The sequence below is a fragment of the Beta vulgaris genome, chromosome 6 (assembly GCF_026745355.1).
Source record: "Beta vulgaris subsp. vulgaris cultivar EL10 chromosome 6, EL10.2, whole genome shotgun sequence".
NCBI classification, from domain to species: Eukaryota; Viridiplantae; Streptophyta; class Magnoliopsida; order Caryophyllales; family Amaranthaceae; genus Beta; species Beta vulgaris.
Genome location: NC_079207.1, coordinates 3,850,421 through 3,874,060, shown reverse-complemented (window position 1 = coordinate 3,874,060; position 23,640 = coordinate 3,850,421). Strand labels below are relative to the sequence as shown.

At 35.9% G+C, this 23,640-nt stretch overlaps 4 protein-coding genes across 7 annotated transcripts; 3 read left to right on the top strand and 1 right to left on the bottom strand.

Moving 5' to 3' along the window:
- The first annotated feature begins 2,510 nt into the window (after window positions 1-2,510).
- Window positions 2,511-3,089, top strand: LOC104895302 (glycine-rich cell wall structural protein 1.8). Its single transcript, XM_010681770.1, has one exon. It carries the CDS (start codon window positions 2,511-2,513, stop codon window positions 3,087-3,089), a length of 579 nt encoding a protein of 192 aa, XP_010680072.1.
- Window positions 3,090-12,235: 9,146 nt separating this feature from the next.
- On the top strand, window positions 12,236-15,236 carry LOC104895076 (putative disease resistance protein RGA3). The gene has a single exon (XM_010681486.4). It carries the CDS (start codon window positions 12,361-12,363, stop codon window positions 14,890-14,892), a length of 2,532 nt encoding a protein of 843 aa, XP_010679788.1. The 5' UTR covers window positions 12,236-12,360; the 3' UTR covers window positions 14,893-15,236.
- Window positions 15,237-17,223: 1,987 nt separating this feature from the next.
- Window positions 17,224-19,099, top strand: LOC104895075 (dehydrin Rab18). Its single transcript, XM_010681485.4, has 2 exons — window positions 17,224-17,630; window positions 18,768-19,099. The coding sequence occupies exons 1-2, from the start codon at window positions 17,301-17,303 to the stop codon at window positions 18,987-18,989; spliced, it is 552 nt and encodes a 183-aa protein (XP_010679787.1). The 5' UTR covers window positions 17,224-17,300; the 3' UTR covers window positions 18,990-19,099.
- A 578-nt stretch (window positions 19,100-19,677) lies between these two features.
- LOC104895074 (hypothetical protein) lies at window positions 19,678-23,352 on the bottom strand. Of its 4 annotated transcripts, XM_048637789.2 has the most exons (6): window positions 22,850-23,352; window positions 22,677-22,758; window positions 21,218-21,928; window positions 20,872-21,126; window positions 20,580-20,672; window positions 20,272-20,500 (listed from the first exon to the last, which is right to left on the bottom strand). In XM_048637789.2, exons 1-5 carry the CDS (start codon window positions 23,259-23,261, stop codon window positions 20,621-20,623), a joined length of 1,512 nt encoding a protein of 503 aa, XP_048493746.1. In that variant the 5' UTR covers window positions 23,262-23,352; the 3' UTR covers window positions 20,272-20,500; window positions 20,580-20,620. The 4 variants fall into 4 exon arrangements, with proteins under 4 accessions (XP_010679786.1, XP_048493746.1, XP_048493745.1 ...); XM_010681484.3 differs by lacking the exons at window positions 20,272-20,500; window positions 20,580-20,672 and adding an exon at window positions 19,678-20,219 and having other exon boundaries at window positions 22,850-23,345; XM_048637788.2 differs by having other exon boundaries at window positions 20,272-20,672.
- Between the last annotated feature and the right edge of the window lie 288 nt (window positions 23,353-23,640).

Genomic DNA, 23,640 nt, shown 5'->3' with positions numbered 1-23,640 from the left:
TAGATTTGAAAGCATAATGTTACGGAAGATGCAAAAAAAAAAAAAAAGGATCTTTTTGACATCAAAACGAGCCTATCATTATCCTGTGATCTGATTCTCATGGTAAGACTCCTACACTACTCGTCATCGCACTGCACGTTAACTCTGGCATTCCTCACTGTTCGAGTCAATCAAGAATTTAAAGATAATTACTCTTTTCACATGATAAATCTTTATAAATAATCAATCACCTGCATTTTATTATTTTGATGATCATGACTCATATAACTACAAAAATTAGAGCATTATAGAAACAAATTACGGCAACAAAAATTTGAATTGTTGACAGATAGCAACATATATTATTTTTTTGTTACCTATTATAAAATGACGTTTTTTACTCTAATTTTTCAACAAATAAAAGCAACATATTTTTGATTTGTTGCTATTGGAAACTAGTTGCTTTACTATTTGTTGCTAGATAGCATCGTATTTTCAATTTGTTGTCATATAACAAATAACTACGACAACAAATATTTGGTTTGTTGTCATTAGAAACAATTAATTTTACTATTTGTTGTTAGATGACATCATATATGCGATTTGTTGTCATTTAGCAACAAATTATCAAAACCAATATTTCATTCGTTGATCACATTAGAAACAATTAATTTTATGATTTGTTGATAGATGGTATCATATTTTCATTATGTTGCTATTTAGAAACAAATATGGAAATAGATATTTGATTTGTTATCGTTGGAAACAATATATTTTATTATTTGTTGCTGAAATAACATTAGTTTTTCCTAAAAATGTGTCCCACATCGAAGAAAGATTAGCCAAACTACCACTTTATATATCAAGAAATTTCATACACTATTATCAAATTCTATTAGTATCAGTATGCAAATATCATTCAGAATTGCAAGTGGACCGACTCTCCTTCTCTTTATTGATTTGCATAAATGTATTAGTCAAAGTGTAACTCTATAATAATCAAAAGTTTGTTTATATTTTTAGCAACCAATATCAATAATTTGTTACTAATGTCAAGCAACAAAACATTAATAATTTGTTGCGATAAGTCGCAACAATCATTTATAACTCGTTACTAGAGTTGGCAACAAATTTGCTAAATATAGAAACCAACATGACAACAATATTTCAATGGATGCTATGTGGCAACGAAAATGTTTCAGATTTTGTAGCTAAAATCATATGGAAACAAGACTTTTAGCAACAACTATTTTGTGTTTCCAATTTGTTGCTAACGCGAGTTAGAAACAAATTTCTCATTAATACCAACAATTTTTTACTGTTGCTAAATTGATTTATTTTTATCAATATTCCAGTTATTCTTTTAATCTTCAACTTATAACTCTCTTATATGTTTATGATTTTTTTAATAATGTTGGTGCAAATTCAGTTGGATGATTTTACAAAGCAGCAAAGGTTGGCTGAGACTTATTAGACTAAGTGGGGATCCCACTTAAATATGAAAAAATGAAATAATGTTTTATAAAATTTAAGAATTTTTCAATTTTCTACAAAAATTTGAACACTAACCCTCAAATAAATTTTATCAAGAACTGTTTTTACCCTATTTAGTACTAGGCAAAATTAATTAGCATCAATATATACCTTGAATTATCATACGAGTCCACCAAACAATCCTAACTAAGACTTATAATCAGAACATCTCCAAAGTACGAAAATGGGTTCAATCGTACCATAAATGAGGTTCGTGATCATAATTCTCACGGGTTATGAATCGAGTGTTGATAAGGCAGTCATAGAAGACGAAGTGTTTTCCTTGATTGTAGTTGAACTTCCAAGTATTTTGGACTATTGCAGCAATCGATGTTGACTGTATACACACAATTACCTATTGAAACTTAAAGATGAAACTGAGCTCATTATTGTTAAGTAGATTTCAATTTTTCAGAATTTAGAGTCCATTTGAAAAGAAAGAGGTAATTTGAAGAAGTAAGAGGGAATTAGGGAAGAAAATCTTTGTCTTCAATTGAAGAAGGAGAAAATGAAAGCATGTGCCTTCTCTAGTTCTTTTTGTTTAAGTAAAAAAATTAAGATTAAAAAAAGAAAATAAAAAAGGCGAAAATTTCGAACACCGATCTTATTTATGATACAGATTGCACATAAGTCCGTACTTTGAATTAGTCCAGCTACAAGCCGTAGGTGAAGGTGCACCTGCATTAAGATTAGAGCGAGTATAAAGATAAAGGCTAACATTGCCGAGCGTTGTGTCATGCTCTCACCAACTAACCTACCTCAAAAATCTGCCACGCAGCAACCGCAAAGCTACGTGTACATCAGAAGTCGTTAATTAGTACTCTTATCAACTACATCCTCTTCGCCGACTATATACAGACGCCACCAATATATATATGTTACATTTATCACATCATATTCATCACATACCTTACCCAACTTGTAAACAAAAACTTCCTTCAAAGCTTAACTAAGCACTGATAAATCAAATTCAACCTACTCAATCCCTTGAAAGAAAAATGTCGAGTCGTCAAACTAACCAACACACTAGAGCTACAGGCCAAGGTGGTCCTGATTTAGGAGCTCCTGGAACCACAGGTGCAGCAGGAGCCCGTGACCCAATGGGAGCACCTGGTTCCACTGGAGCCTCCAGGACCACCATGGGTGGCGCTACAGGAGTAGGATATGACCCAACAGAATACGGCACCGAAGGCGGAGGACAAGAGCAGCTCCACCGCTCAACTGGTGTTGATGTTGGCACTGGTCAAGCTGGTTACACTTACACTTATGGTACCGCAGCTAGTATGGACCCAACTGCGACTGGGTACCGTGCTGAGGTTCATGAGGTTCACGTCCCTCATACTACTGGGGTGACGGGAACTTATGGTGGAGGTTATGATGGTGTGGATGTTGGAGGTGGTGGTGGTGTTGGAGGCGGTTACGACATTGGGGATCTTGGTGGTGCTGGTGGTGGTGTAGGCGGTGTTGGTTATGATACTGGAGAGAGAGGTGAGCGGGCTCATGGGGTCGGACAGAGGAGAGGTGGCTATGACACTGGGGGAGTTCAAGATAAAAGAGAAGGGCAGCGTCGAGGATAGAATATAGCTCTCTGATACTTGAAGGGGAAGTGAAAACTGTTCAACATTAGTTTTGTCATGGATCACTAGTTTGATTTTCTTCCCTTTTTTTTCAATTTAGATGAACAATAATGTGTGGGAGTGACTAGTGAGTGTTGGAATTTTAAGGTTTGTAGGATTGAGGTCATCAGTTTACCTTGTTGTAATGCAAAAGGTGTAAATGTTAAATAAATTTTCTGTTGCAAATCAGTGTGGATGTAACTATTAAGTAATTCATTGCCAAAAAATAATTAATAATAAAAATAATAGAGGAAGAAGCTAATATAATTTTTTTTTTTGGAATTTACTAGTCTAAGTAAGTTCCGTCCTCCTGAGTTAGGAGGTGGAAGAGTAGGGAATAAGAAGAGAATTTTAACGGATAAGAAATTTTTAGAGACTGAAAATTGGGGATTTATATTTAGAAGCATAAATTTATATACTCTTTAAATATGATGTTGATGAGAGTAGATGAGAGTCGAATTCTCGATTATGAGGTTGGGAGCATTGGACTTTTTACATGATTCTTGAATCAAATATAAGCTTCACACGAGAAGTTGGTGCGTCGGGTTGAGAAATTTGATATTTGACTCAAAAAAGCGTGAGAAGTTCGAATATTCAATTATTTATAGTAAAATATTTAAATCCGACATATTTTTTACTTTATTATTGCTTTGAACCTGAGATATATGCAAGCTATTGGAGATTTACTCAGTCAAAATTCAATTCGATGGAGCTCGATTTATAATGTTAACAAATCGAGTCAAACTAGTCAAAATTCAAATTCGACTTACACTATTTACACTCATATATTTAACGATAACCATACGAGTGATGCATCATTCCTTTTGTTGAAAAGGAGTCACAAAATTAATAAAGAAGTTCGTTGTAGTTTTGTTGGAAGATCAAGAAAAAATTGAATTTTTATTATTTTTATAATTAATAAAATTAACAATAAAGTTTTAAAAAATTCACAAATATTGTTTACTAAACTATTAAAGTTTATCCTTGCAACTAACCCACGAGATTTCTGTTTGGAGTTTGTCTTATAAGAGACTGTTTATTTTAAAATTAAAATTAGATAATGGTGAGAATAATATTAAAAAGAGAATTAGCTCAATAGTGACTAAGTTAATTTCTCTCCGTAACTAGTTTAATTCATGTAGTGACTATGTCTACTTTTATACTTCTTCCGTTTTTTTTGTTAACACTTTTAATAAATTCGGGTACCTAGGCAAAATTTCAATAGGGGATTAAGAGAAAGTAAGGGTGGGATTTAAGGGAGTGGGAAACACCAATGAGCCACCACCGTCAGTGGGCCACACCAGTGCGCAACCATCGCGACCACCGACGCCACCGCCGCGACCAACGACACCCTCTCCCTCCCCTTCCCCTTCTCCTTCCCTTACAGTCGCGCGACTGGGTTTTAGGCGGGTGGGGTGTATGGCGGGTGGGTGGGGTTTTCGAGGGGTGGGTGGGGTTTTCGGCAGTAAGGGTGGTGTTTTCGAGGCTGAGGTGGGGTTTTCGGCGCGTGGGGTGAGGTTTTTGGCGCGTGGGGTGGGATCGAGTTTTCGGTGGATGGGTGGGGTTCGCGGCGGGTGTATTGGGGTTTCCGGCAGGTGTAGTGGGGTTGGGTGGGGTGCGGTGGTGGGGAGAGGGGCTGTTATAGTGGTGGGAAGGGGGCTGTTGGCTGCTGCAGTGGTGGGGAGGGGATTGAATTACTAGGGTGGGTGGAAGAGGGAAGGTGGTTAATTGTTAATTATTAATTTAGGTCAAACTTAGTTAAATTAAACAGGTTTAATTTTGATAATTGTTATAAGTAAGGGTAAGTTGGTCATTTTACAAGGCAAAACTTACTAATTTAGGAAAAAAAGTGTAACATCTAATTTGAAACATGTCGTTTTAGAAAAGTGTAACATCTAGTAAAAAACGGAGGAACTATTAAAATTAGACTGTCTTTTTTAATAATTTTTGTTCTACTTAAGGTTGATGTAACTAACCCACAAGAATAATATTAGCCGTAATAGTCCATTTTTTAATAATAGTTATCAAATGTTATTTACATTTATTAAGTTAATTATGTATCAAATATTCTTATTTTATTTGAGTTGGAGTATGAATTGAGATTTTCATAATCATAATACTTCCTCCGTTTCAATTAGTTGTAGCAGTTGTAAGATCACGGAGTCCTAGATAATTTATGGAGAGGAGAGAGATACAGAAAGAAAATAAAAGGGTCACATGTGGTAGGAAAAAGATAAAAAAAAGTTATTACTCGATATGAAAGTGTCACAACTAAATTGAAACTTCCTAAAATAGAAATTGTCATAACCAAATTGAAATGGAGGAAGTAGATCTATTATTAATTTTATAAAGCTATTATTATTTATATTTTAAATTTAAAAATTAAGAATTTAGTTGAGTAGTTTTTGGTCCAAATATGAAACCAATCTTCCCTTCCGTTTGAGAAAAAGTGAAAAACCAACCCCTCCCCCCCTCCCCATTTTTTCCCTGGTGTCGCTGTTATACTGCTGCTGTGATGCAGGATAATAGATCCTGCTAAGATAGAATAGAAATAGAAGAGGTAGAATAGACTTTGAGAGAGAAGAGAGATTAAGAATCCAGAATTCAGAATGAAAGAGAAAGGAAGAGAGAGATAGAAAATAACAGGAGAGAAGAAGAGTGAGTTTATATTTCTGAATAAAATCCTCATACCAGATTTTACAGCTATTTATACAGCAATTAACCACAGCAAGCTAACAGAATAACAGAAAGAGAGTTAACAGAATAACAGAATTCTGTTATTCTGTTACTTAGCAACTTTTGGCTCCTAACATTCTTTATTAAAAATGCATTAAATTCTACCCTTATCATACTTTCCCCCTTAAAAAGACTTGTCCCAAGTCTTAAGTAACCACAAATGTAGGGTAAGCCTTTTCAAAGACTTCAGCAATTTCCAAGTAGCTTCACTGGTAGAGTATCCTTCCCATTGCACCAAGTACTGAACTTGGGGTTTATTCTGAAATTTAATCACCTTCCTATCTAAGATAGCTGCTGGGTGCAAGATGACAGTATCATGTTGTCCTTGAAACCACTCTGGTATATGTGCAGCAACTGGAAGAATACCATGGAACCTTTTGAGTTGAGATACATGAAAAACATCATGTATATGGGCAGTACTTGGGAGCTTCAATTTATAGGCAACCTTGCCAACTATAGCGAGCACTTGGAAAGGACCATAATACTTCTGAGGGAGTTTATTATTGCTGCGTTTCTGTACTGAAGTCTGTCTATAAGCCTGTAGCTTTAACCATACCCAATCCCAACAAGAAAAGACCTCTCTGACCTGTGTTTGTCAGCTTGCATTTTCATTCTGTTCTGAGCTTTGAGTAAGTGACCCTTAAGCTCTGTAATCATAGCTTCTCTTCTTTGCAAACTCCTATCAACAGTAGCAACAGCAGATTCTCCAGCCAAATAAGGGAGATGTAGGGGAGGTGGTTGATTATACACCACTTCATAGGGAGTTAAATGAGTGGAGGAATGGAAGTGGGTGTTGTACCACCACTCAGCCAGAGGTAGCCACAAACACCAGTCTTTAGGCTGATTGCCACACATGCACCTTAAGTAACACTCCAAACATCTATTTACTACCTTGTGACCATCAGTTTCAGGATGGTAGGAAGAAGATAGTAAAAATTCAGTGCCTTGTAATGAAAATAACCCTTTCCAAAAGTTGCTAAGGAATATAGCATCCCTATCACTCACTATACTTCTTGGCCATCCATGAAGCTTGAAGATATTATCTAAGTAAGCTTGAGCAACTTGAAGGGCTGTAAATGGATGAGCCAAAGGAACAAAATGAGCATATTTGCTCAATCTGTCCACAACAACAAAAATTACTTCATACCTCATAGATTTGGGTAGACCTGTGATGAAATCCATGGATATGTCTACCCATACCTCCTTTGGTACTGGAAGAGGTTGTAATAACCCAGGATAAGCAGAAGAGTCATACTTAGCAGCTTGACAAATCACACAATTTCTGACAAACTGCCTAACAGTTTTGGTCATCCCTTTCCAATAGAAGACACTTTTGATTCTTTTGAGAGTTAAATCTCTCCATGCATGTCCTCCCTCAGGAGAGGAGTGATGCCATTGGATCAATTTGAGCCTCAAATCTACATTATGGCCCACTACAATCTTGCCATGTCGTCTTAATAGACCATCCTTGAAAGTGAAAGAAGGATGAGTTTGTTGTTGTTGATGTGAATATTTTGCAAAGCCGCATCATCTTGATAACTATCCTTGATTTGTTCTTCTAAGTTAGAAGAAACAATTAAGATAGCCATACATAAAATCTCAGAACCTTGCACTCTTGAAAGAGCATCTGCTACAACATTCTCTTGCCCACTTCTGTACTGTATTTCATAATCAAAACCCATGAGTTTTGAAAGCCAAAACTGTTGAAAGGGTGTTGAAATCTTCTGTTGCAAAAGCCATTTTAAGCTTTTCTGATCAGTCTTGATAATGAAATGGCTACCAATAAGGTATTGTTCCCATTTCTGAACTGCAAAGACGATAGCTAGGAGCTCCTTCTCATAAACAGACAATTTTTGCCATTTTGGACCCAAAGTTCTACTAATAAAGGCAAGAGGATGGCCTGATTGCATGAGAACATCCCCAATACCAGCATTGGAAGCATCTATTTCCACAATGAACACATCAGAAAAATTAGGTACAGCAAGAACTGGAGCAGATACTAAGGATTCGTTTGGTTCGCATGGGAATTAATTTCCTATGGGAATTGATATTTCATGGGAAGTAATTTCCCTTCTTAATTTCCTAGGAATTTAGATAAAGTGTTTGGTTGAAACCATAGGAAATTGCAATTCCTAGGAAATTCAAATCACCAAGGGGGGGCTTGGTAAGTTAATTCCCATGTCTTGTGGGAATTTTCATTTCCTAGGAAGTTCTAATTCCTATGATTTTGCCAATTTCCTCCAACCAAACACAACACCATTTAGACATTTCCTAGGAATCTGTATTTCCAAGGGAAATCAACTCCAACCAAACAACACCTAAGGCTGTTTTTAAAGCTTCAAAAGCGAGTTGAGCTTCTGTATCCCAACAAAAACTACCATGCTTGAGCAGTCCATGAAGAGGTTTACAAATAGCAGCATAGTTTTTGACAAATTTTCTATAGTAACCCGTCAAACCCAAAAAACTTCTAAGCTCTTTCACTGTTTTAGGAGAAGGCCATTTAGCAACTGCTTCCACCTTCTTAGGATCAGTCTCCACCCCTGCTGCTGAAATGAAGTGACCCAAGTATTCAACCCTATCAATGACAAAACTACATTTACTAGCTTTGCATACATTGAATTATTCTTCATGAGCTGAAAAACAGCTTCAAGGTGTTGAATATGCTCCTGTTTATTCTTACTATAGACTAAAATATCATCAAAAAATACAAGCACACATCTTCTCAAAAGAGGTCTGAAAACATTGTTCATCCAACTTTGGAAGGAAGTGGGGCATTAGTTAAGCCAAAAGGCATAACTAAAAACTCATAGTGGCCTGTATGAGTTTTGAAAGCAGTTTTATATACATCATCTGAATGAACTCTAAGTTGATGATAACCTGCCCTTAGATCCAGTTTACTGAACACAGTTGCTCCTGCCAACTCATCTATAAGTTCTTCCACAACTGGAATAGGAAATTTGTCTTTTACTGTCTTGTTATTCAGCTCCCTATAGTCCACACAGAGCCTCCATGTACCATCTTTCTTCCCAACAAGAACCACAGGAGAAGCAAAGGGACTGTTACTAGCTTGAATTATGCCTCTATCATACATTTCTTGCACCAATTGTTCAATCACATCTCTTTGCTTTAAAGGATATCTATAAGGCCTAATGTTAACAGGAGAAACATTAGGGAGCAAAGGAATTTTGTGATCAAATACCCCTCTATGAGGTGGAAGGTCTGTTGGGTCCTCAAATACTAAGCTATACTTCTTTTTGAGTTGCTCTAGCTCAACATCTTCACACTGTAGTTGATTAAATTCATGGAAAGAAGACTGAACAGAACAGTCCATAAGTTGAAGAAAACAAAGTTGAGCAGCTGTATTAATAGCTTTCCCAGATGATTTACCTTCAAGATCTTCACTCTACTGGGTGGAGTACCTTTTAACACAAATGATTCTCCATTCAAAGCAAAACTCATCACCAATTTCTGAAAATCCCAACTAATCTGCCCCAAAGTGCTCAACCACTGCACACCTAACACCATATCACACCCTCCTAAAGGTATCAACATCACCTCAGCCACAAAATCTTTCTTATTCATTGTACAAGCAAAATCTACACATCGATGATGACACACAAGTTGATTGCCATCAGCTACTGTAATAGATTGAATGGGTATAGTTTCCAGCGTACACCCTATCTTTTGAGCTAAAGATAGGTCCAAGAAATTGTGTGTGCTTCCAGAGTCAATCAAGATATGCAAAGGCTTATTGTTCACAACTCCTACCACCCTCATAGTGTGAAAATTCTGATTGCCATCCAAAGCACTAACATATATCACAGGTTCTGTCAACTGCTTATCTCTCTCAACCATTTCTTCATCCTCCCCATCATCTGATTCATCAGAATCTCCCAAGAATTCAACTTTAAATAACTGAGGTTCCTTAAACTGACATTTATGACCTCTCACAAATTTTTCATCACAGTAAAAGCATAATCCCTTGGCTATCTTTTCAGCTCTCACATCATGGGGAACATGTGTTTTGGTTATAGCTTGAGATGGTTTAGTTTGTGGAGTGGGTAAAAGAGGTGGTTTATTGGCATTGTTGTTATAAGGAATGGCTTGTAAAGGTTTTGGATTATAAATTGCTTGTGGGTGAGTGTGTTTATAGGTTTTAAGGAAATTTTGAGATGATGCTGAAGCTTGTTCTTCTGCCAATCTAGCATATTCTACAGCTTTGGCAATATTATCAGGTCTGAAAGCCCTCACAAAAGGCTTGATGGATGGTTTAAGACCTCCTATAAAGCTGTCTAGAATATATGAATCAGGTAAAACATGGCTACTTTGCATCATAATGGATCTCAGGTTCTCAAATTCATCAAGATACACCTCCAAATCACCTAATTGTTGCAGTTTATTGAACTGTTCTACAACATTTATACTCCTAGTATCTTGAAATCTAGCAGACAAATCAATAATGAAATCATCCCAATCTACATGTTTTCTTACAGACAAATAACTAGAGACCCAATTCTCAGCTTTATTTGTCATATAAAGGGAAGCCAAATCTACTCTTTGATCATCCGGAACTTTGCACAGATTAAAGTACCTCATGCATTTTTTTATCCAATTCCTAGGATTAACTCCATCAAACTTAGGAAACTCAAGTTTGGGATTAATACCTTGAATATGATTTCTGGGTCTTGGACTAAACTCAGAACCATCATTAGATGCAGAAGTTGAAGCAGCAGAATCTTTTAATTCCTTCACCATCTGCAACAAGTTTTGCATCGTTTTGGCTTGATCTTCCAACTTTTTCTCCAATGATTTCACTTGTTCTTCCATAACTACAGACTTCCTAGTAGCAGGCGCCAGAATGAAGAGTTTTCACCACAATTCTTCTAATCTTCACTTATGCATTTCATCAAACACTGAATATGCATTTAAGAAATAACAATGGCGTCATTGAATCGAATTTTGGCTCTGATACCAATGATGCAGGATAACAGATCCTGCTAAGATAGAATAGAAATAGAAGAGGTAGAATAGACTTTGAGAGAGAAGAGAGATTAAGAATCCAGAATTCAGAATGAAAGAGAAAGGAAGAGAGAGATAGAAAATAACAGGAGAGAAGAAGAGTGAGTTTATATTTCTGAATAAAATCCTCATACCAGATTTTACAGCTATTTATACAGCAATTAACAAACCCAGCAAGCTAACAGAATAACAGAAAAAGAGTTAACAGAATAACAGAATTATGTTATTCTGTTACTTAACAACTTTTGGCTCCTAACATTCTTTATTAAAAATGCATTAAATTCTACCCTTATCATGCTGCCATGAGCCGCTGCTATGTGGTGGTGCTGCCACTGTCCTGCCACCGTCGTGGTGTTGGTCTTGCCACCTGCAGATGGTTGTGCTTCCCTCGTCGGTACTAACCCTTTTTCATCTCCCTTTCGAATTGGATTTTGTTCTAATTGAAGTTTATAATATGATTAGTTTTTTTATTATGAAATTATGGTTAATTGATTGATGTAGTGTTGGTTGAACTATGATAAATTGAATGGTGTTTGGTTGGTTGATGGAATGGATGTGGTATTGTGAATTATTGTTAAATGTTAAATGTTAATTGTTTGTTAAAAACCCAAATATTAGTAGCCTTGAGTTATGTGATATAATTTTAGTTGTTATTTTGGAATAGAATTTTAAGAATGACTTCTTGAATTAGTTTAACGTAATTGTTAGTTTGGTGAGATCAATAGTTGTATTCTTAAAATAAACCATGGAACGAAGATGAAAAGTGTATTAAATTGAATAGAGTTGGGATTTAAGTTCTACACCTTCCGATGTGAAGTTCGATGAGTGTAATGGTAATAGTTCGGGTTAGCTCAACTAGAGTCTCTTTCGCTTTGCTTAATGCATCTGTAAGCTTATCGGGAAAATTCGGGCTGTCACAATAACACTGTGTATACAATGGTCATCACTTATGATGTTTTTATTGTAACAAGTAGATGAGATTGCACATTAGTATATCTAATAATGATTCATCTATTTTTTATCATCCAAGTAGATTTCTAATTTATCAATTATCATTACTGATTAACAGGATGAGAGTAATGTCATCAGAAAGCTTACAGAAGCTAAAGCTACCACTAGAGGTTGAAAGGGATCTTTTTTTTTCAAATTGTTTTTATTTTTATAAAGTTTGCCTACCTTCCTTTTTATTAATTGATTGCTTAATCATGGCAACAGCGGCCTAGCACGTCTGAAATAAGCATGATCAGCTCATCAGTCATCACCCAAGTGGCCAAGTTGCCTTCAATAATTTTAGCTGTTGTGGGTCAAGATAAACAGTATATAGATTAATGAACAATGACAACTGACCACTTAGACTTGGTCGTCTGTGGATTATAAAAAAAAATCAACCTTAGTGTTATAAATTTGTAATGCATCAGTTATTTGGCAACCCCTTCTCATTTGCAATCTACACACCCTTCACTAATCTTTGAAGAAAATGGCAGAAACCATTATTTTGCCTCTTGCAAAATCCATTCTGGAAAAGCTAGTTACCTTCCCTCTTGATCTTGCCTTGAATGATGTTACGGAAAGAATAAAATTAGCCAAGTCTGTTAAGAAAGATGTCAAGACCATACATGGCAATCTCTCTGCCATTTGCGCTGTTCTTAAAGATGCTGAGGCGAAACAGTATGCTAGTCATGCCATCAAGGTTTGGCTAACTGATCTAAAGAGTGTTGTTTATGAGTTAGATGACCTCTTGGATGAAGTAGCCTATGACGCTCTGCGACGAAGTGTCAACAAAGGCCACTTTCTCCCCCAACTTAGGTACTATCTTTCCCCTTCCTCAAATCCTCTAGTTACTCGCTTTCATTTGAGTCAGAACATAAAGGATCTTCGTGAAAAGCTTGCGAGTGTGGTAGCTAAGAAAAATGACTTTGGGTTAACGGTAAATCCCGTTGAAATCCCAATCGTTGAAAGAGATCTTTTTAATGATTGTTCATATGTGAATGAATCAGTTATTGTTGGAAGGGATGAGGCTAAAAAAGAACTTATTACTAGGTTGTTGGCTCATGGTACGGCTGTTACATGTCCTTGTGTCTTACCTGTAGTTGGGATGGGTGGGATTGGAAAAACTACATTAGCTAAATTAGTATATAAGGATTTGAGTCATTTGACTGGTGATCAATTTGATATGAAACTGTGGGCTTGTGTCTCACATAAGTTTAACTTAAGTAAGTTATTAGAAAACATTATAAATCAAGCTAGTAATGATGTTACATCTAACCTCACACTAGAACAATTAGTGCGTAAGCTTCAAAATTTATTGAATGGAAAGAAGTATTTTCTTGTATTGGATGATGTATGGTTGGATGATGCTTCCGACTGGACAGATTTGAAGAGCATTTTTGAGGGTGGGAAAGTAGGAAGTGCCATTTTGGTCACTACAAGAAGCGCACAAGTTGCTTCAATTACTCAGACAATTAAACCTTACGATTTGGATAGGCTTCCAGATGATGTTTGCTGGTCTATTTTTGAACAATTAGCATTCATGGAAGATGAAAAAAATAAATATCCTAATCTTTATGAAATCGGAAGGTCAATTGTTGAGAAATGTGCAGGGGTTCCACTTGTTGTTAAAAGTATAGGTAGTCTCTTACGGAGGGTTAGGGATGAAGGGGAGTGGCAACGTATTAATAATGCAGATAGCGTTGCAAACCTGCACGGGGAAAGCAACAAAGTGCTGCAACTCTTGAGAATAAGCTATGACAAACTTCCATCCCATCTGAAACCTTGTTTTGTCTATTGCGCACTAAAAGCAAAGGATGTTGAACTTTATCCAACACAATTGATTTATCTATGGAATGCACATGGATTGTTGAAACTTCAAGATGGAGCAGGCGAAATTGAAGCTTGTGGATACGCAAATGCGATGAATTTGGTATCCAGATCCCTTCTTGAGCAACCGAAATTTGAGTTCAATGAAACAATATTTGCCTGTAACATACATGATCTTCTGCATGATGTAGCTGTAGATATTCTAGGGAATGAGTTAGCTTTTGTAACATGTGACGAGTTACATGTTTCAGAATCTACAAGGCACATCATTTGGGGATATGAGGCACCTGATAGTATCTGGGATAAGGAGTTCCCTAAAGACCTTCTCAACGCAAAAAAGGCCCGAACATTTAAGTTTGGTTATCGAATGAATCATGTAAGCCGGTCCTTTCTTGAAGGGGTCATATCCAATTTCAGTTGCTTACGCATCTTGGAAATTGGGGACAGTCAATTTGAAGAGTTACCGAGGTCTATTGGGAATTTGAAGCACTTAAGAGGACTTAAGCTATCGTACAATCCTCTCCTAAAATCTCTTCCTGATACAATATGCAATTTACTGAACTTACAAACCTTGGATCTTTATAGCTGTGAGCAACTAAAAGAGTTGCCCAAAAAGATATACAGGTTGCTAAACGTGAGGTACTTTGTCATCACTACATGTCAGACAAGTTTGGTTGGCACCAAATTTAACAGATTACGTTCTCTTCGTTTCTTATGGATCTACAATTGTAAGGGATTAGTATCATTATGGGATGATGGTGATGTTGGAAACCTCACTTCCATTCGCCGTTTGTACATCCAAAATTGCCCACTGTTAACTAGGCTTCCGAATAATCTTAAGTCACTTGCTCTACTTGAGGATTTGGTGATTTCTAATTGTGAAGCTCTGGACTTGGAGGAAAATCAATGTCTGAGTGGCTTTCAAAAGCTTCAATCATTAGCCATCATTGAAGTTCCGCAGCTGAGGCGTCTACCAGATGGAATTCAATCAACTGCAACTTCTCTTCGATATCTATGCATTTCTGGCTGTGACAATTTGAGCCAACTTCCAGATGGTTTGAAACAATTTGTCATGCTTCGTAAGATACTTATTAACAATTGTCCTAAATTGATGGCCCTTCCAGAGGGCTTTCCAAATCTTGATGCTCACCAGGAACTGAGTATTAGGAATTGTCCCCAGTTGTCAGGTTGATGTGCAGTAACTTTAAGAGAAGACTTTCCTCTCATACAACATGTCCCTGATCTGTTGGTCGTCATCTCACTATTCTCTAATAAGCTCGATTTGTAGGGAGTTGCATGGTTTTACCTCATTCTAATGTGAGGATTTTACATGTAACCAATTTTATTTTCAGTTCATCAGATTTAGTGTAATAATGTTGGGCCTTTACATAGTTCCAAGTTGTAATGAGTTAATTTTTGGACTTAGTTCATCAATTAATTCTTTAGGGTTTAATTTGTTGAGCCTTTTGTTTGTTTACAACGTTGAAGACTGGAGTACCAAGCAAGGTCAAACTCTGATTGAGAAATTTGTTGCGATCTTGAATCTTGATACAAAGTTTTATGCAGATACAAATATTGGTTAAAAAACAAATGGGTTTTTTCCAATGAGTCCCTGGATTGTTGAAGAAAACATATCCTTGTGACGAGCGTAAATTTCTCTATCCCACCTATCCTTAGTCTTCGCTGTTTAGGCTTTTACTATCGCTTGTTACTTTCTCAATTTTTCAATCTAAAGGTGATTTTATCCCTCATATTCAACTTCAAACTTCAAATTGTGTTATACTTCCTCCATTTCTTAATAAGTGCAACATAGAGAAAGTGGGGGAATACCAAGGAATGTAGAGAGAGTAAGTTGGGACTAATTCAAGTGATGAAACAAAAAAGTTGTGGTCCTCTCTTGCTTTTTGGTGGCATATTTGTAATAATATTGAACTTTTTTTTACCATTTTGAGCTTGGTTGCACTTATTGTGACTATTTCAAATAAGGGAAATGTTGCACTTATTAAGAAACGGAGGTAGTATTAGTTTTTCTCTATTTTTTAATTTCCCAGACTTATTTAAACTCATTCTAATTTTATACTTTATTCCTCAAACTCTCTCCAGACTTGCTCTATATTACTTTAACTTTATTTTACGTATTTTATTTCATTTTTTTGTTTTCAATAACATTATATTATGAAAATTTTATAAATTTGAATGACTACCAATAAGTAATTAGTTAAATGTAAAAAAAAAATTTAATTAATTATTTAAGATTTTCAATTGATATTAATATTATAAAATTTATAGAACACTAAGTAAAATCAAAACTTTGATTTGGATCCACTAAAATAAATACAAAAATTTGATAAAATGCAATTTAAAAATAAAAATAAGACAAGTGACATGTTTTTAGTGGGCATTAATCTGTTATGTCAATTGTCTTGAGTTGAGTGTTGAAAACAAAACTCACTCCAAGACTTGTTGCTTTTTGTTCCAACAATAACGCTGAGTTATGTAAAGACTCCTTGCAGGACTTCCTATAAGACCTGCGATAACGATACCTTAAACTAGAATCTAATACTTCACAAATGTATATTTTCCCTTTCATATCACATCATCATCATCGTTCTATCATGGTCTTGTTTGATAAAAAGAAGGTTGGGATAAATTAGAGAATTGAGCTAATACTAAAAGATTTGACGAGTCAATCTTTTAATTTGAGTGTTTGGTAAAAAGAGGTCTCAATTAGCTTATTGAGTTCAAAAAATTCTTTTTGCAAAAGTTGGAAGAAGGGGCATTTTTGATATTATAGGTCTGGAAATGAGTGGACCAATTATATTTATGTCCTGAAGTTATTAAAAATATACATTAATAAATAATAAATCGTACAACAATAAATTATGTACATGTTTTTATTGGTCACTTTGCACAATAATGTAGCCATCAACTATCAGTACTTACCAAACATCCTTATACAAATAGCTAACAGTTATTAGCTAATACAATCAGCTAACAACAAATATTTATCCTCTAATTAATAAACAGTATTTATATAAACTGAGAAAAATCATCTATTAATGATTTTTGTTTCAAAATGAGCTTATACCGCCTACTTTTAAATTAAAATTAGGCAATAATAAGCTCAATATTAAAAGGAAAATTAATTAATTTCTTTCAATAACTCGTTTAATTCATTTAATTACTAAATCTATTTTTATATTAAAATTAAACCATCTCTCTTAATAATTTTTACTTCAAAATAAGTTTCACCAAACCGGTCCTAAACTTTTTCCCTATACTACATCACACCATTCAAAGTCACGTACTCAAATTTTCCATTACGACCTTATGATAAACCACTGGGGCAAACGATTGGCATACGTGTCACTTTACTATGGAGCCAGAAACACCATAGAAACCGACGTGTCAGCATCACAATTCACAGCTAAACATAAGTATGTGTATACTACGCATGCCATGCACGTGAGCATTCTTTCTTCTAACATATCCAATCCCATGTATAAATGCATGGGAATCAGGCGCTTATCTTCATCAAGCACCCAAGTGAATATCACAAAGTAATAGCAAATTTAAGCTTTCCTAAGAAGAGAGTAAAAAATGGAACACTTAAGAGATGAGTATGGAAACCCAGTTCGTCAAACTGACGAATACGGGAACCCTGTTCAGTATTCAGGCACCATGGGTTCATATGACACAGGAGCCGGTTTGCATGGAGGAAATCCGGTTACTGGTGCTGCTGGCTATGACTCTACTATGGGCACCGGAATTGGAACTGGTTACGGCACGGGAACGGGTACGGGCACGGGCAGCTATGACACAGGTGTTGGTATGGGTGGTGGCCATGCACAACAGTTGCAGCATCAGAAGCCCCATGAAAGTGGTCTAACTGGTATGCTCCACCGCTCTGGGAGCTCCAGTTCTAGCTCTGTAAGATTCTTTTATCAACCTATATGTGCCCCTTATATCATTTTATTTGGTTTCAAATGATGAAAATAAATATATTGTTGAGAAGATGGTGAAATAGTTTTGGGTAGGATGGGAAGTCTCCCAAGTCCCAAGTTCGTATTAATATGAACATCTGTTCTGTTCATGGCAATTTAATTTCTTGTAATCATTTAGTGCATCAAAGATGTTGCATTTTTTAAATTTTTTTTCTGTGAACAATCAAGCTATCCAATTAATCCTTTCGCCCTTTTTTCTCCACTTAAGGGTAAAGGACTGGCCAAGAATTTCTTTCCATTTTCAAAGGTTGAAGATCCGACCCTCACCAATTGGTTAAGGGATAAAAGTGAGCAATCACTATGCCAACACTAATTGCTTAAAGATGTTGCATATTGAATCACCCATTTATGACATGGAGATGGTCATGAGAATTAATTGAGGATCACTTACTTATATGGGTGATTTTTAATAAAATATCCTATTAACATTTGCAACTCCCTCTCTTATCGTAAGACTTACCCATTTTATCATGGTCTAGAATGCACATGTTTGACTATTGAATTTTCACATTTTCACATTCTTAATACTCTTAACAAGCTTTTAGTTATACTTCCTCCGTTTCAAAATAGATGGTATATTGTTGACTAAAATGTTTGTCGAGGCACTACTTTGACTATTAATATCTTTAATTATGTATTAGAGTAAAGTATAAAATCTTGATTTTCTGAAAATATACATTAAGATAAATCCAACTAACATATTACATTATAATATTTGATTTTACCTAATAGTAAATAATGTATGGTCAAACCTATTCATGAATAGTGAAAAAGTCAACAATATAGCATCTATTTTAAAACGGAGGAAGTATAAAGATTTATAAAGAAAAGGGTAGTTATTAAATAAACAGACGGAATATAACTTCTATCATTGAATGTACAATTTTTGGATATGTGAAGTATGAATTTCACTCTGGATGAAGTCGAAATCATCTTGCCTAATATTGGTTCGAGTCTAAGACAAGCTATATAAAAATCGAAATAGTTTTGTCAGGTCGATTTTATGTAAGGTGCTGTGCTATGCATAATTACTATGTACTTATAAACATGACGAAAATTGCAGTCGGAGGATGACGGACAAGGGGGAAGGAGGAAGAAAAGTTTGAAGCAGAAGATAAAGGAAAAACTACCTGGTGGTGGGCACAAGAAAGATGAGTATGGCGCTACTACTACCACAACTCCTGGATATGGTCACACTAATACTCACACTGGCTATGAACAGCATGAAAAGAAAGGAATTATGGACAAGATTAAGGACAAGCTACCTGGTGGCGGTCACCACTAAACGCACCACCACTTTTGTTTTCTGTATTGTTTCTTTCCTTTTCTTTTTATAGGTTTTGTAATAAAAAGTTTTAAAAATTAATAAAAAAAGTTTCTGAAATTATATAATTACCTTTCGGCTTTCGTTCTAGCTGAATATATATTTATACATGAGTAAACTGAGTATATTTATACAGCTTAAATAGTTGTTGCATATTGCAACAACATAAACCAACTAATATTTGGTCTAGTAGTAAGGAGAGCCTCCTTCCAACCTCAAAATTGAGAGGTTTAATCTCTACTAGAGACATTTTGAAGGTAGGAATTTTCCTATTTTTCCTTTACTCTAAAGTGTCTGGCCCACTAAGACCCGAGTGCGGTTCAAGCCACTTTTTTTTATACCAAAAAAAAAAAAAAAAAATTCCTCACAACATAAAGTATTTGGTTTAGTGGTTTGTTTATATCTCACAAGTTACAACCTTGAAATCGTGGGATCAAACTTTACTAGTTACTAGAGATCAAACTTTACTAGTTACTAGAGGTAACTTGGAAATTGGGATGAGAATTTTCCCTTGTCATTTCTTTTTACTTTTAAGGAGCTTTGTCTGTAAATCCAGGTTGAGTTGACCTATGTAAAGTTCCGTCCTATTAGGATGCCTTCTTACCCTACTAAAAAAAGAAGAAAAAAAAAAAAATCCCGCAACATAATGTACTGGAAAGTCGGATTGTCGGAAGACTTGATAATTCATCTATCTTTATACATAATACATGCATGCCGTGCTATAAACGCCAGTGGCCATGATAATTACCATTCACTCAAAATATGGTATTTACTCAAATGACCATACTAGATACCATACTAACGTGGCTAACTCCGCAAAACACCACTATATATGTTTCCTACTAGGCTACTGCATGACCAAAAAAGGCTGAAATGCCTACTAATCTGCTACTCTGGACACCACTACATGTTACATTGCTACTACATACTGTCAAAATGCCAAAACTCTGATATGCAACGAAGTCTTATCTCTGTATCTAAATATGAAGATCGTTTGGGAGGATAACAAACTCAACGCTGTATCTGGACGATTATCTTGGAATGGAGGACAATAGAAATCCTGGCGAGGAGCTAAATGATGGTGGAAATAAGGATGTTGCATCCTCAACCGACTTTACGAGCTCCCTAATTACATATGTCAACATATAGATCTCCTCAGCTCGGTTTTTTGTTTCCCATTCTTGGTTAATACTGCAAAAAACTTTCTTTCAGTACGTGAGCAGTATTAAGCAGAGGGATAAAATACTACGAAGTCACTAACTCGGATGTAGGAGGTATAATTCGACAATATTCACACAACAATGTGTACAGGCCGTGAATAAACTTATATGTTGACACAAAGCTTATAAATAACGATAGAAACTCAGTCCAAATTTTCTTCTCAAGTAGCAATTGAGCAGGCATTGACAATTCATGTTCGACTTGTTGATCTTCTGTGGAGCAGCTTGTCCATGTTCACAATCACAAGTCTTCTAAAGACTCGGTTAAGCTTGGAGAAACTCAATTTTGTAATAATTATTGTGGTATCTTAAGAAATATTTCAAAGGATACAAGTTACACCATAAAATTGTGGATATGTGATAAAAGATCTGCTAAAGCTCCGGCTGGAGCTCAATCGAGAGCTTGGAGCACAAACGAGCAAACCTAAGTAGCAGATTTCTTCTAAAGCTCGTTAGAACTCGAGCCATTACCAATCTCAGCTGAAACACATTAAAATTTCATTCGTTTCTTTGCAGACCCAAATGCATTGACCAGGTAGAAGAGATGACTAAAAGAAACCAGAAAAAAATATATATATGGTAACAGGGGAGGGCTACTAGCAAGTGTGTCAAGATGAACTGACCTGAGTATAGAGTCGGGCTTGTCATAGCATTGAGAAAAAAGCACCTTAACAACGGGGTGCAGATTGATCTTTACAAAGGGTTCCACAGTATCTTCTGAGCAATAACCACTACAGCACCATGAGTTGGGATTAAGCAGAACTATATGCACCAGAGAAGACTTTGTCTTCAGATCCTTAACCACAGAGCGGAAGGACAGTTCATCTTTAGCACTCTCCAGGAGTTGACAAGTAAACATTCTCTCCAATGTGTATTTACTGTTCACAAGAGCCAGATAAGTAACTGTACACTTGTAGTTATTTCGATTATATAAAGATAGAATGTCAGCAAAGAGTATCAATAAATTACCTGAACAAGTCATCCGATGACTTTGAGGGAGGTGAAATCGAGATGTAACATTTAAGCAGCCGAATACCACCATCTAATGGTTCAGAACCATCACTGCATGGGTATGCACCTAATGTGAAGGAGCACTGAGGACATGCAAAATCAATCCATTCAATATCTTTTGAAAGACCATCTGATCTGAATAAAAAAGCATTTCCAAGATAACAATTAAGGAACGACTTTTGGTCAGCTTGAAGAGCAACAGGTTCGTTAATAATTTGACCCGATCCTAAAGCATCATGTTCACAACAGCTATGTGCAATTTCATCATCTGTAGCAGAATCAACCCTTGGAAGAGGACAAGATGGACTCTTTCTCTGGTCATCATCAGGTTCTACGGATTCTCTGCTCATAGAATTTTTCTCTGTCGGGATATTTTCTGAGCCATGTTTTGGGGAAGAATCATTATCAGGTTTACAAGGGATGTCAATGGAGCCCTCGTTATCGCCACTATTATTCAAATCTACCTCCCGAGACTTGAACCCTGCAATGTCATCCTTGCAAAGAATGACAGATGCAGTAGTTAACAGGCATGTACCCTCTGCACACCGATAGGATTTGACATATTTTGCCACGAGCTTCTCACTTATCCCTCCAAAAGAGCAACAACAAGTACCAAACCAATTGTCAGCTACATCAGTCCAGTTAACAGAAGGCAAGTCCACTAGACACCTGTATTCACATGAGAATAGATGAAGAATCTCATGTCGATGTAGTTACAACTTACAACAGAAAACAGCAGTACTTAAGGATAATTAAGATGTTTGAAGCAAAATTTGAAGAAACAGAGACCTGAAATAACATGAGGAAGATCACGAACTTTCTTGAACTGGATTCATAAGGACTAACCAATACATTTATGGAATTCCAATAAAGACATGCAGCAAAGAAATAATGTTCACGAAAAACTAGAGATGATTAAGACACGAGCTAAACATTTTGCCGGCCGACACTCATTTGACATGGAAAGTCAGCAACAATACAAGAATCACATCTTAATTACATTTTAGTAACTTCTATTGTAAATCTCTAAGAGAAATTTATACGTTGTCAGAATCATTTACGCACACTATACTTTAAAACCATGACCAATGAAATCAATATGTTTCACCAGGAACAACTCATACTTCTTCCCAGGTTTAACTCCTACATACAAACTACATGATAGAACAATTCATATACATTCTTTCAATTACAGTGTCATCCTTCCACAGACTTCACAGTTTAATTTGCAAAAATCAAAGTGATTGCAATCAACTCAAGATTCACAGAACTGTAAGAACAATGATCAAGACATCGATACAACAAACAATTCAACTATCGTGTAAGAAAATCAAGCGATTGAGCCACCAAAGATTTCTTTCAACACAAGCAATGTACGCACAACATCAAATACTGAAGAAATGAAATCAACAATTACCTAATAGAGCGCTTAGTAAGCTTATAATCACAGTTTCTGCAGTAGAAGTGAACATCTCCTTTAGAAGACAACGCCTTGAAATCTACCAAACACAACAAACATTTCAAATGTCAAAAAATTCAAAACTCAAAAATTATCAAAATGGACAAAATATCAGCAAAAATTCATCGTACCGGAATCGATTGAAAGCGGCTGGAGGAAGCTTTGAGATGAATTACAAGCGCTAAATTGATCACTAGAATTAAGTTCAGAAATGAAAGATGAAACAATAGGATGATCAACAGGAAGAAGTAGAGGAATCTGAACTTGAATGTGATCTTCAAAAGGTCTGAAATTAAGCGGAGAATCAAGGTCGACCAAAACCCTAGGTAGCGGAATTAGGAGAGAGATTGAATTTGAGGAATCATGAAGCTTCCAAGTAAAAGTGATGAGTGATTTTTCGAAGATTAAATCGACATTGAGATGATTGCAGTGAGTGATTGGATTAATTTCTGGGGAGAAAATGAAGAGTTTGAGAAGAGGAAGGTGAGATTGAGCTTCCCAAGTGTACCGCCATTTTCTAGGGTTTTGGTTTTCGGATGACATTTCTTTTGCCTCTCCCGCCTTCAAATTTTCGCTACTATAACGGATATCATATGAGAAAAGAGTTTTTTTTTTTTTTCCCAAACTTTTGTATAAGGCAAACCACACCTTAAATAAATGGTGTGGCCAGCTAAAAAAAGGCTCAAGCTAGCCTTTATAATGAAGCTCACGTCGCCTAAAAAAAGCCCAAGCGTAAAATTCGTTTTCGGAGGGGTTACTTTTCGTAACATGAGTTACTTTTGAATCCGTTTTCAGATGGGTTACTTTTCATAACAGGGGTTACTTTTGTTGAATCTATGTTTTTTTTTCTTCTAATTTTTAGGTATTACTTTTAGTGAAACTAAGGGTTACTTTTTTGAATGCTAAGCGATTATTTTAGTGA